This window comes from Limulus polyphemus, unplaced genomic scaffold (assembly GCF_000517525.1).
Source record: "Limulus polyphemus unplaced genomic scaffold, Limulus_polyphemus-2.1.2 Scaffold245, whole genome shotgun sequence".
Taxonomy (NCBI): domain Eukaryota; kingdom Metazoa; phylum Arthropoda; class Merostomata; order Xiphosura; family Limulidae; genus Limulus; species Limulus polyphemus.
Genome location: NW_013665855.1, coordinates 661,194 through 676,067, shown reverse-complemented (window position 1 = coordinate 676,067; position 14,874 = coordinate 661,194). Strand labels below are relative to the sequence as shown.

General features: G+C 32.8%; 1 protein-coding gene across 2 annotated transcripts in view; it reads left to right on the top strand.

Annotated features, from left to right (window-relative positions):
- LOC106478730 overlaps nucleotides 1-14,874 on the top strand; it is a 65,291-nt gene that overhangs the window by 47,556 nt on the left and 2,861 nt on the right. For both annotated transcript variants that reach the window (XM_013939291.2, XM_022382383.1), the window contains exons 15-21: nucleotides 373-533; nucleotides 2,319-2,395; nucleotides 2,568-2,636; nucleotides 3,876-3,973; nucleotides 6,892-9,423; nucleotides 10,275-10,453; nucleotides 14,029-14,225. In XM_013939291.2, coding sequence (XP_013794745.1) covers nucleotides 373-533; nucleotides 2,319-2,395; nucleotides 2,568-2,636; nucleotides 3,876-3,973; nucleotides 6,892-9,423; nucleotides 10,275-10,453; nucleotides 14,029-14,145 — 3,233 coding nt within the window. In that variant the 3' untranslated portion in view covers nucleotides 14,146-14,225. The remainder of the gene's footprint in view (nucleotides 1-372; nucleotides 534-2,318; nucleotides 2,396-2,567; nucleotides 2,637-3,875; nucleotides 3,974-6,891; nucleotides 9,424-10,274; nucleotides 10,454-14,028; nucleotides 14,226-14,874) is intronic.

Here is a 14,874-nt window from a genome sequence, read left to right as displayed (position 1 = left end):
ATATATATATATATATATATGTGTGTGTGTGTGTGTGTGTGTGTGTTCTTAAAACATATCTTAATGTTTTTTCAGTACTTATGCCAATGGAAAATTTACTTAAAATTTAAAATGAGTATCTGTATAATGGTATTTCTATCTGGAGGATACCATGTGTTTACTCATACCTACAAAATGATTTAATCCAATTTGTAATGAAAATATAAAAGTAATGTTCAAACACTTCACGTTATGAGTTGGTAATAGAGATATAAGTGTTTAAATATTAAGACTTAACTTGGCTTTAAAAAATGTAAAAAAGTGTCAGTTTTAGTGTTTTACTTTAGTTTATGTATAATTTTTATAACTAACTGTCTACAACTTGTTTTTTAGCAACCAACAGAAGAATATCTTGCAAAGACTTAGGAATGGGTGATTGTGAAGGTTGGCTTTATTATAAGAAAGAACGACATGGAATTCTTACAGGGGCTCGTTGGACAAAATGTTGGGTTATATTGAAGAAACACTACTTGTACTGCTATCAAAGCAAAGAAGTAAGCATTGTAATATTTGTACCCTTTGCTACCATTTAAATAATAAATACTAATATATCAATTTGAAAAATTGACTGATTATTATTAAACATTTTTAATTAACTAATTAGCCAGTAATTCTAGAACAAAATATCATATATTACAGCAAAGTAATAAAGGTTTAAAATTACTTTTAACGCACAAGCATACTATAAATGCATTATTGTTTCAATATAAACCACCAATCAGGACACGGTAGCTACTATGTTTAATTATTCATTTAGTAACATCAAGCAACTTGTATACATTCTTACACCAGTTTAGTGGAATAACTCAGATTATTTCTGTTACCTGGTCATGGAATAAATCTTACGAATTCAAAGTCTTTCTGCAGTAATCTTTTTCTTTTTTAACACAGAGTATAAAATATTGTAATACTGAAACCATAGCCTGTAAGCTGAAAGTTTCTTTTTTTAATATTTATTAAAAACGTAAAAAAAATTACTTCATTTTACAACACCCTGTATACACACCTTTTGTCTGAGTTATAGAGTAGTAGAATATCTTGGGATTTGCTAATCTTTTTTCTCTGTAAATACTACATGATGTAGTTGTTGCAGAATTAAACTTTGTATTGAAAAAAGAACCCATTAAATCTGAATTTGTGAAAAAAAAATAATATTTTACGCTTTCTAAGCACTAACAAGCCTTTGTATGATTGCCCAACCACAGTGTTATCCAACTGACTCTGGAACAAATGTGGATAGTTCATCGATATTTTTACTTAGCGAGATGTCACTTTCAGGTTAACATATTTGTTTGCCTATTGCTGTTAGTCACGAATATATGACTTCCTTCAGAATATTTTGTATTTATGTATGTAAATAAATTTGTATTATGTTCTTTTTGGATGTGTATGAATATCTAAATGTTTTCTACATTAAAAAAGAATAATTATCTTACTTAATATTTTAAACAGCATTAGTGTTGAATGTTGTGGGCAGTAATCCATGCATCATTTATTAATTTATTTTAACTCTTTCACTCACATCAAATAAACAACTTTTCCAATGCCAGGTTTATTTTTAGATACACAGTAAAAAACAAAAACATACATGATTTAACGTTTAAGTTATCTAAAAATTGAAACCGGTAAATTCTACGAAGTATGAAGTAAAACACCCTTTCTTCATGGTTAATACCACATTTTATAATGATTATATAATGTATCCCATAAATATGTTTCCATGGCAAGGATCTGGCAGTGAAAGAGTTAATCTAAAATACTGACTTAGTTAAAATTTATTTATTTACGAAGTTCTTGAGGCATATTTCACAATGTAGTTGTTAAAGCAGACTATATGGTTTTCTATTTGTCACATACAGAATAGCCTCATGATTAACTTTTTGAATTGTTTAACAGTAATATCATCAATATACAACATGTATTATTAAGTTATCTTATGACAGCCTGATTAATAGTCATTATTTAATGTATTAGTCACATAAATCGTGTGTGTGTGTGTGTGTGTGTTTGTTTATAAGATATATCATTTATTTTTGTAGTCACTGTTGAATCAGAATCTACTTAAAATAAGTGGAGAAAAATATGGAGTAACATGTGTACTATTTTGTTTTTGTGAATAACCAGTTTTTTTAACAAGATGCTTTAATGCAACATTATTTAAACAAAAACTGGTTTCAAAGAAGACAAACAATATTCAAATCTATTCTTAAAAAGTAAGAAATACCTTTGAAATCATAATAAAAAAAATGTATTTCCTGTTGTTTTCTTTTTTGTTGTAGAATGAGAAAGCTGATTGTCTTGTTTACATCCCAGGTTTCACTGTGTCCCCAGCTCTAGAAAGTAAATCTAAAAAATAGTAAGTATCCCATATGTTAATATTTGAACTTACTTCCCATTGGCATTTTTAGCAGATGTATTGGACAGTAGAAAAGTGTAGTTAAGCACCTCTTACTGTGCAATAAAAGGCTTTAATACTTTCTTTGGTTGTTTAACATATCTCATTACAATAGCTGCATTCTTAATTACAGTGCATTCAAGCTTTATCATCCTGGAACAACATTTTACTTTGCAAGTGATTCTCAACAAGATATGGTAAAGTAAGTATTATTTACTGATTATTTATCTATAAAATTATTTATCTTATATATACTTAATGCATGTATTTAATTATGAATTTAAATTATTTAAGTTTTTGAGTAAAGAAGCCAAAATTTCTGAATGTATTATTACACAAAACATACACTTATAGAAAAGTGTTAAAATACCACTGTGATTTAGTAACCCACTTTCTAAAGCATATAAAATTAGATTGACTTGTATGTTTTGAGATGTAAAACCTTTACTTGTTATAAGAGTATAACAAAAATTAATACAAACCATGGAGCCAATTAAGAATGTTTTCAGAATGATATATAAAACAGTGGGCTCAAATCCCTGCTCTTATGCCCCAAAAGTGGCTCTTTTTTTTTTAAGTTTAATATCTCAACAAATACTAAAAGACATGCCTGATTCCACACCTTACTTGCTTTGAGTTATTGGGGAAAAGAAACAAGTATTTCAGTTTCAAAAAGCAAGGTACACCGGGATTTCTGAAGGTCTTTGCAGTTAAAAAAAATAATTGTGGTATGCTCTTAAGTGTTAATACCCAAGAGTGCTATGTAGTTTTAGATTCTAAAAGTGTTTTTAAGACCAATTGAATAGGAGTAAAAGAGGATCTGTTTGCTTTATATATCTCTTTACACTATATGTAACACAGGCAATCCACAGTCCCCATAGTTTCCCCTACCCACCCAAATGGCTTGCCTTATGATGTTTGAAAAGTGCCTCTTTTTTTCAATAAGTCCCTGCCCTTTTAATGTCCTCAGCACTTTACTGCAGTTCAAGGTTAATAGAACTTTTATTAGTTTGAACACCTTCTAACTGCCACTAACTTTGTTCCATTTCATGGAGTTTTTAAACAAGGATTTTGTTCCTGGACAGTGTCAAGCTGGCCAAACAGGCTAGCACTGATAACCCTTGTTCGAATATTCAAAATAGACCAATGTAACATTCTGGTTATTAATTAATATTCCATTAAAGTATATAAAAATAAGTACAAATTCACTCAACAATACACTACAAAATATAAATAATAGACTGAAACAGAAAGTGCTTCCAATCTACATGTTCTTCTCAAATCAGTCACTGATTGGGGAATTTCCAGAAGTGCATGATATAAAATAAAATATTATATATATATAATTTTCACAGTCTTTCCATGGTGCTTACTGACCTGTTATAATACTTGTTATATGTAGATAATATTGAACTTGAAACAAAATTACTTTATTTTCTAGGTGGTTGAACAAGCTTGGCCTTGCAGCAATAGCTTTTGATCCTTCCTCCATTTTGCCGACCAATAGATCTGAACTAGACAAAGCTATCTGTTCTGAAAGTAAGTTAATTTTTGTAACCTTGACATGTATATTGTCACATTACCTGTCACTTCAGGTTATCACTTGATGGTCATAGGCAAGTAAGTGTTACATTATTTTTTATATAGTGAGACCTGTAAAAAAAAACTTAAAAGCTTTCTATTTTATTCAATTCAAAATGACCACAAGGTCAAAAGTCACAGAAAGGCCAAGTTGTTCTTATAATTTTTTTTCTGCTTCTATTTTTGACCTGATAAATAGTCAGATTTATTACCCATGTACGTATTTTAATTCTTATGTATTTAATGAACTTTGTTAGCTTAAGCATCAGTCTTATTGTAAGAACTTAATTATCTTTATTGTTCTGTGAAGTTCTTACTTTAATTCTAACATTAATAACATTTGAAGGTAATTAGAATCAAAATAGTGAAAAAGAAACAATATATTTCTTAATTCTTTGTTAAATAGACCAGTTCTGTACAAGACTCAACATTTTATTTGTGGTGTGCTGAGATGCAGGAGTGTCAAGAGCTAGCACTGGCCCCCTTTCTCTCTTTTTTTTTTAACATTTTTAATTTATTAAAAAGAAGATCCTAAATTAGAACAGCAACAAGCTCATAAATAAAGCAAGTTCATAGCAGCAGCCGTTTTTAGCTCAAAGTATACACATAAATACATTAATAAAGTAACAACAAATATCTATTAATTGTATAAAGTAACAAGTACATATTAATTGCTACTCAAATTATTATTTCAATCATTCTTAATGTATCAAGTGTCAAAAGCCAAAAACTATGTTTTTTGTGATTGAATGAAGTTGTAGCCTAAAGGTGCTTTGCGGACTTTATGGCATAACCAGGTTTCATTCGCCCAGCCCCTGGGCAATTGCCCTCTCTGCACCCTCCACCTCACCCACTCATATCAGCAGGCCTGCTGAGATTTTTTAACAATCCCAAATTTTAAATTTGTTATATCAGTACTGTATCTGTTACAACAAATAATAGCAACTGACATTTTCATCACAATCTCCTGTTTGGGATTCACGTTAGCAGTTGATGTTGGTACAAATAATTGTGACTGTGGTGAACATTCAGTCTTCAATTTGATACTTGTGTTAGCAGTTGCCATTGAAATAGACATTAGTGAATGCAATGAACATTCACAACCCCTAGCTTGAGATTAGTGATAACAGTGCTGATATTATTACAGAAACTAGTCAAAAATTTACAACCCACAGCCTGGAATTAGTGTTAGTAGTATTGATATTCTTACAGACACTAGTGATTGTGCTAAAGATGCACAATCCACAGCTTGGAATTGTTACCAGCACTGATACTGTTACACATGGCCAGGTGGTTAGGGTGCTCAATTCAATTTGCAGGTTGCAGGTTTGAATCCCTGTCATCAAACGTGATTGTCCTTTCAGCCATGGGGATGTTATAATCTGATGGTCATTCCCACTATTCATTAGTAAAAGAGTAGCCCATGATTTGGCATTAGCTGCTTTCCCTCTAGTCTTTCACTGCTGAATTAGGGATGGCCAAAACTAATAACCCTCATGTAGCTTTTCACGAAATTCAAACCAAACTGATACTGTTACAAATGCTAGTGACTGGGATTAATATTTACAGTCAACAGTGGCACATGCAAATGAAAGTTTAGACATGTCTGTAACATTAATTAATCTTGATGTTTACATAAAATTTGTCATTTGTAGTTTACAGTATCTTGCTGTTCTAAAGCCAAGATCTTGAAAATAATAATTTTACAGTGACATTAGAAAATTGTTTATGTCTGGTATGGGAAAGCTATGATAGAGTACCCAAGAGTTAAAACAAATGTCCATTCAAAAGTCAATCAAGAATCAATTAATGCAATAATCATACAAAGTGAACATGCTATATACGTAGGTTGGTCAATTTATAATTAAAATAAAATATGATATAGGCATGCAATGATTCAATTACTGTTAACAAGTAGTTTTAATTATGCTGGTGAAATAATAATCATGAAACTGATTTTAAAATAAAGATTCATTAAAATTAATGCAACCATTACACTCTTAACTAAAAACATCACTTAAGATTAGCTTAACTGAGTATTTACATCATAGAGTTTCTGCCAGAAGAAATATAGTTATAATACTTAGTTAGTTAATGAACACTTTTTCTAATCTCACTCTTCAAAAAGTATTTACATTTAAACATAATTAACCTAGTGACTGGTATTATAGAATAACCTTAGAATTATTAGATAACTTTAGATTTTAATTTATTTTATTCTGTAAAATTCACTTACAGATATTATTACAAACACTAATGATTGTGATGAACATTCACAATACACAGCTTGGTATTGGTGTTAATAGTACTAGACATTATTAGAACATAGGTTGGAACTGGTGTTAATAATACCAATATTATTACAAACACTAATGATTGTGATGAACATTCACAATACACAGCTTGGGACTGGTGTTAATAGTGTAGACATTATTAGAACATAGGTTGGAACTGGTGTTAATAGTACCAATATTATTACAAACACTAATGATTGTGATGAACATTCACAATACACAGCTTGGTATTGGTGTTAATAGTACTGATATTATTACAGACACAAGTGATTATGATTAATGTTAGCAATACTGATATGACTACAATCACTAGGAATTCTTCAACAAGTTAACAAATAAATGAATAATTAAGTAGTCCACTGAATAATAATGTATGATAAATTATAACACTATGCCACATCTCATCCAAACACCTAAAGTATTTTAGGTTATTAGTGGTGAGTAAAGGACTATACATCAAAATCAGAAAACGTGGTTGTTGTTATTAGTTTTTGAATTATTATGATTTTTGTTTGTAATAGGATCATTTCCCAATTTGTAGTTAAGTAAAATTTTACTCACAGTAAATGCTTATCATTGCAGATGCTTACTTCAGTGAGACTGAAGAAGAGAGTGAAGAAAGCAGTCCAGGAAATAATCGTCGAGTCTTTCACATGGATCAGCATGAACCCTCTTTTTTATCGGGATCATTTTCATCAGGATTGTCAACGTCGGAAAGTTTAGAAGATTCTTTACAGTCTCATCATGGTGATGAAGAATCAGTAAACTCATCACGGTTAGGTGTATCTAATAGTGGTGGTGATGATGTAGCAAATTTACGTAATATTTCTGATAACAATGTAACAAGTTCATCTTTAAACTCATCTTCAGTCAATTTAACAAAATCAGGTTTCTTAAACCACTTTGAAAAAGTGATGTCTCGTACAATTGTGACTTCACAACCAACCTTTCCACCAAATTCTGCATTACTTCCTTACTGTAGCACTGCAAGTTCTCCATTAATTAATTCACCTCAAACAGTGTCCAATTCAACCAGTAACAGAACAAGCTGTAGTAATGTAAACTCTACATCTATTAATTCACCTGAATCTGTCTTCGCTTCTGACAGTGGCAAAACAGGAAGCCACTCATATCATTCAGAAAAACTGTACAATATCCATAGACCCAGAAGAGGAGGCACTGCATCTGTTTCAAAAAAATCCTCACCTTCTTACCCTTCAAAACCAGTACATAGTAGCCATGGAAGACAAACAAGTAGTTCCCTAAGCTCTGTATCTTCGAACTCATCTTCAATGTACGATAGTTATAAGAATAGAATAGTTGTGAATAATAATAATATTAACTCGCTGTCCATTTCTATGAAGCCTGAGGTAAGTTTTCAGAGAGATCAAAGACAAAATATTCCATCCGTGACTTCCAGTAGGCCAAATGGGATTAGTTCTACCAATACACAACTTGGTAACACTGATACTTACCAAAAACAAAGCTTAGAGTCACAGTATCCTTGGCCAGGATTAGGAACTTACCCCGGAGCAGAAGGAAGACAGGTTTTGGATACTCGGACAAACCGATTTTCTGGTGGCTTTCATCACTCACTAGGTCGCCAGAAATCTGCTGAAAAAGAAATGAGTCCAGGATTTGTGGCCAGAATGGCAGGGTCTTACAACAGCCTTTCTCAGAAAGGTACTACTACTCCCTCTGGTTCCTTAGAAAGGCTTCGCCTGCGAGACCCTTCTCCTGCTCCTGGTTATGTTGCAAAGATATCAGGTTCATTTGATCAACTTGCAAAAGAAAGAGCTAAGTCAGAATCTTCAGCTCCAAACCATAGTTTTCAAGAGGGTAGCAGCAAACCTACACACATGTCTTGTAAATGGGAACCTGCCAGAAATCAGTGTAGCTCCACCAGTCGGGATCATAGATTTCTTAGTGATGCTGATTTGCAAGGGCGTTTCCAAGGGACCAGTTATAGAGATGTGGGACAACTAGATCATGATGTCAGTTTGTTAGACAAAGAATACAACCGACTCTATGGAAAAAAGAGACAACCAGGTGGAAAGCCTAACATTGCTCCACAATTAAATAGATCAGGCTCTAGAACAGAAATGAGAATGTATGGAAGTAAAGTTCCTTATGATTTTCCAAAGACAGCAACCAGTCAGCAAATTCATCACCTATATACATCAAGGCATGGGTCAGAACAAGACCTTACTCAAATGGCTGTGGATACAGCTGACTCTCGGTTGAGGAAAGAATTTATGCAGCAACAACTAGGAACTATACCAGGAGACACCTCAGGTTTAAATGGCTCATTTTTTCCATCAACAGGTATTTCTTTACATAGGACTTCAGCTGTCCATACAAGTTCTAGTGGAGTGGAATCAAACTCCAAACAAAATGAATCTAAATCTGGACACATGTTTCGACTCTTTGGTTCTTCAAAAATTTCTAAAATTGTTTCACCTAAACAAGAAAGAAAGCATATTTTTGGTGGAAAGATAAAATCTCCGAAAGCAGAAAGAAAAAAGGGTGAAAATAAAAACGTTACATCTTCACGTGACAGAACATTTCTTGGTTCCCCCAAACTTGGTAGGGCAATATTTGGCTCTCCAAAGTCTGACCGAAAATTAATGAATTCGGCTGCTGTACAGACAGACCACAGTTTTGATCCTCTAATTCCAGAATCTCCACAGCATTTAGATGCTGGCTCTAGTTTGAGACATTCTGAAGAATCCTTGAAGTCATCTCGTTTAGAGGAGTTAACAGCATATCCAGATATAAGTGAGGAGTTCTTGAAGACTAGTAGCAATAGTAGTTTGAATAGCAGTGCTTCTGGAAGTGTTGTTTCCTCGTCCAGTAGTTCTCGCTACTATGTGGAAACTAGGATTCGTCCACAGATCACCATCAGTTTGCCACTAGTGACAGAATCATCCTCAGATGAGCTACCTGACACTCCCCGAACACCACTGAAGCCTACCATGGGGGTCTCAATGTTGGGAAAAAGGAGGACAGGAAGTGTAAAAACTCCTCCCTTAAAACGCAAAGAGTCTGTTGTAGAATCTCCAGAATTGGCCTCAAGCAAAAATGAAGTCACTTTCAAAATTAATGCATCAGAAGGTAAGTTAGGCTTAAGAAATGTGAAGTGTGTAGAAGAATAATTTTCATATTAATTGCATCCTGTGATTAAATAAATCATTTCCACTATTAAGTATCACATTTTCTTGTTAACATCTATTCTCGTTTGATTATCAAATGTTATAATTTTATTGGAACTCGATCTAGAACCATGTCAGAAATTAATTTGTTGTTGTTTAACTACCATACCAAAAAAAAAAGTCTTCAGAAATACCCAAAAAATGTTTTCAAGTATTTTGACAGCAGAGTGAAGAAGGGTGCAACATTATATATATTTACTAGTAATTTCTTGGTTGTAACTACGGGTTGAGTGTGTATTGATTAAGTAGATGGTAGAGATAACTCGTGCTTGGTTCACAAGTCATGGAACGTTGGATGGGCAAAAGTAGAAGCATGAGTCGCTGGGAATAGAAGATGTTCCCATAAAGTTTTAGACACTAATTAAATTTTATGGGCATTACCTTGATGGCAACTTTGGAAGTATATTTGACAGTCATAAAAATCTTAGATAGCTTTATCACTGGAGTGCCAATACCATTTTTCTCAATGAGCAAAACAGTGCTATAAATGATATTTTTAAATTGCTCATGTCTGTGAATAAAGTATTTTTATATTATCCTTAAACTTTGAAGTTTAATACACCTTTTCTGAGTTCAGATGAGCGATATAATGATAAAACCATAAATACTGCCTTATTGTGACTTTACATGTATATTTCCAAGTTTGCATCAACATAATGCTACTTTTGTCTTCTCCCTCTTAGGTCTAGAGGAAGTTTTTATCCAAAAAATGTTAACCACATCTCATACGCAGCTATTTTCAATTTCTTACAGAATCAGACCTGGATAAGGATGAGCTTGTTCAGCTTGCCAGTGTACTTAGGAAGGCAAACCTCACAGTAGATGGAGTAGATATATATGTGAGACGACGGCGAACAATGTTTGAAGCCTCAGAAAACAAGAGAGAAAGTCAACTAATGCTACAATATTTAGCTTTGAAACGAACTTTGAAGGTCTGTATTGTTTGAATCATACCATGTCATATGTAATTTACACAAATTGAATTTTTGATTATTTCAATACTCAATATATCATCAATTAGAAGTAGATTTAATAATAATAATACACAAAAAATTAAATACGCTAACTAGCCACTTTATTAGGACCTGTACCACATAACATGCTAGGCCTCCTTTTGCCTAAATAACAATCACGATACAGCATGGCAAAGAATCTACTCTGGGATTTTCCCCATTCGGTCATGAAATTTGTTTGCAATTCATGGAGCAAGATAGGCAGAAGATCATGATGGCAAACGTGTTTTTTCAGATTCATGTCGGATGCTCAATTGGATTGACATCCAGGGATTGTGATGACTATGGACAATGACTGATGTCTGTCACTTTCCTCAAACCATGCATCCACAATTTGGGCGTAGCAGATGGAAGAAGCACTGCCATCTTGGAAGTAGAATTCCCCATCAGTGTACACACATGAAGCATCACTGAATGCACTTGATCAGAAATTATGATGAAGTAAGCTGTGGCATTCATTCTGCCTTCTAAAGGTACCATGGGTATTTCAGGAAGACATGCCCCAAACCATGACTCCACCACCAGAGACCTGAACAGTTGAAACCACACAAGAGGGCTGTGTTATTCATGTGCCATTTTCTAAATCTGTCTTTTTCCAACTTATGCAAAAAAGGATAAAGTGTGATTCATTTTGCTACATGACCTTGCACCAGTTCTTATTAGTACAGTGGTTTATGTAATGGTCTAATACTGCCATTGACCATTTGTTGTAACATTTTATTCAACTTTTTACATTGCTGATAAACTCAAATAACTGAATTCTTGAAACAGCCCACCAGTGAATCAGTCTTGGCCTCGGTGGCTCCTGCATGATTTGCACCTGATGTCATGCCTCTTTTGGATGCTATAGGGATCACCTGATACATCTTGTGATCAACCTAATTTATATTTGCAGCTATGTCTGAAAGGATACATAAGTTCTAATAAAGTGGCTACCCAGTGTATATAACAGTGAAGGAGTACAAAATTGATTAGAATTTTCACTTTACAAATATATACCATATTATTGTGAGCTATTTTTCTGTATGACATGCAGCAAACATAAGTGTTTTATAGACTTACCTTTAGGTATACTATTACATGTAACTGTGTTAGAAATATTCTGTACCTGCTCCCCATGAACAGCATTGGATTAAATGTGTGAACAATGCTAAAAGAATATTTATAATTTTGTGAAAACTGTAGAATGGAAGATAAGACCAGCAAAGAAGTTTGATAGTCTGTTGTCATAATGACATAGAATGTAAGTTTATGCCCATATTTTATATTTGTTTTACTAACCTGCTGCTCCAGTAGTTATACAATATAAAATTAAATGAATATGCACAAGCTTGAAGAAAGTATTCTCCATATGATGTATAACGAGAAATTTCTCAAAATAGTTTTATGCCCTCCACAGCAGTAAATGTGAAGGCTTATAGCTCTAAAAATCTTATTTAGATACCTGCAGTAGGCAGACACAGATAGCCCATTGTGTAGTTCTATGCTTAACCACAAACAAACAAAGAATTCCAGAAACTAACTGACCATTTCACTTGTAAAAGTATTTGTTCACTTCGTTAATTCTTTGACCTTGCCTTAACAGTAATGAAGAAAGTGTCTGAAGATACTTCCTATCCAACTTGTATTATCATCTCGAGTCACTATTATTAGTTAGAGAATTGGAAGTGCAGTTAAAGTATTCAACCAATTCGTTAAAACTTATGTCTGTGCTTTAAAAATAGAGAAAAATGTTAGGCAATACTTTCTTGTTGACTATTTCACATTTTGAGTTTGTACCTTTATGTACTGTACACCAGATACAGTTTCCTATAGCATTCCTTATTAAGTTTATATATAATTCTGATTTCTTGCTTCTAAAAAATGATTAAAACTACAATTTTAGACAAATTCAGAACTATATCTTATCAGTCTCATCTTTTAATTAAAGAAAACATACATTTTTAAAGCTCAACCAAATCATAGAGGTTTTCTAAATTTAAAACTATTTTGTACCCATAAATGTAACTTAACTCGTGGGGGTCCCAATTTATTTGTGTATATATTGTTCACTATTATTTTTTTGGGTCCACATATTTTATCATATTAAGTAATTTATGTTTTTGTTAGTTACAATACTCAGTATAAAAAAATAAATGATGAAATAAATAGGGTGAAATCGTGCATTTTATCTTATAAAATACAAGTAAATCTCTGTATGAATTAGTGGGATTAATTGCAATATTGATAATATTTTTGTTTTATTTTATTTTATTTAATACGACTCGTATATTATTAGGGATCCTCTAACCAACAACGTCATAGGCCAGAAAGAGATTTGATGCATGAGTAGTTAGAAAAATTAGTTTCAGTAACCTAGAATCCTATTGGTAATTCTAGGGTTAAATAAAAAGAAATATTTTATTTTTTTCCTTTGTGGTCAACTGATATTTGCTTGTTTGTAAAATTTTTCTTTTTTTATATTTTGTTTATCTCAATTTCTCTCTTTTCATTTTTTAGATCTTTTTAATATTTGGTTAATATGAACTTTTTATTTTTAGTTAATTAATAGGCATGTTGTTATCATAGTTATTGAAGAAACCTGGTAAAGTGAGATGTTTCTGATGTGTTTATGCTGTCAAAAAGTTTGAACTTACCATATGCATTTAAAATTATACACCTTTTGTTTAATTCAACATATCTTTATTAAAATATTATGTAGCTTTTAGCAATAAGCTAAGGCACTGCTTTGCAAGCCAACTTCATGTAAAAGTATTTTACTGTGATTATGAATCTAGCATTTCTACATCTAAAATAAATTTCTATCAAGGTTGATAAAAAATACTATACCAAACATAGGATGTCCAGCTTTCATCTTTTAGGACTGGGCATAGCCAATTACTTAATTAGCATGCAAGGCTGTTAATGTAAGTGTTCTTGAATTGCATCTCGCGACTGTAAAAAACAGACTTAGGTCCATGGGGATGTTTTAAAAGAGTTAATCAAATCCCAGTATTTGATTAGAGGAACAAAGAATTGACAGTGGATACTGTTGACTAGCTGCCTTCCCTTTAGTCTGTCAGTTCAAAATTAGGGATGGCTAGAGAGGGTAGTACAAATCTCTGAAAAAACGAACTTGATTTTTAACCAAAGAATAAAAATGCAAGTATAACAAGAGAACAGATTTAGCTACTTGATGAAATTAGGCCTAGTGGTTAGGGCGGTCGACTTACAATCCACAAGTTGCAGATTCGAATTCTCATCACTGAACATACTCGCCCCTTTCAGCCAAGGGGGTGTTATAATGTGATGGTCAATCCCATTATTTATTGGTAAAAGATTAGACATAGTGTTGGCAGTGAGTGATGTTGACCAGCTGCCTCCCCTCTAGTCTATAGCTACTAAATTAGGAATGGATAGTGGAGATAGCCCTCGAATAGCTTCGCACAAGATGTAAAACAAACCAAGTCAAACTTGATGAAATTAATTTGTTTTTATTGTTGTTATTATTTCAGGATCGTGAAGCTGAATTAAGTGCCATAGATGATCTTCTGGTTGAGAATGTTACATCAGCCCAGCTAGAAAAATGGGCCTGCAAGTATCCTCATTTATTACCACCAGGATATTGCTGATAGACATCCTTTCTAGACACTTCTACTTTCATTTATATCTACACGATCTATAGACAAACAATTTAATGTACCTAATTGTAGTAAGTAATTTAGTGTTTCAAATATTGCATTACCAAAATAATAGTCTGGATAGCTTCAAAATTATTCAGTTTAAATACTATTTTTGATAATATTTTGAATTAAATGTAGTTTTTTTATATTCATGTCAAGCACAATTGTGTTGTTATTCTAACCTAAGGCAGTGTGAAATTCTATATAGCTGTAAAACTCTATTGCTCTTCTACCAGTTCCTTTTAACATGTGTTTGTTATCCAGACATCCACACTGACTTATGATGTTCCTATTCATGTCTGTTTCATCAAGATTTTTGCTGGACTTTGCTTTCTTTACTCATGCTTAGGTTTCTGCTGATGTGTACTATGTTTTACATTTATGCCTAGGTTGCTTCTGACCTATACTGTGTTTTAAATTTGTTATATCTTTACCACCAATGACCTATACTAGGATTACTGACTTGTACCATGTTTGCAAATTACATCAAAGCTAACACTGGCCTGTACCATGTTAACACATTACATCTAGGCTACCGCTGACCTGTACCATGTTAACACATTACATCTAGGCTACCGCTGACCTGTACCATGTTAACACATTACATCTAGGCTACTGCTGACCTGTACCATGTTAACACATTACATCTAGGCTACTGCTGACCTGTACCATGTTAAC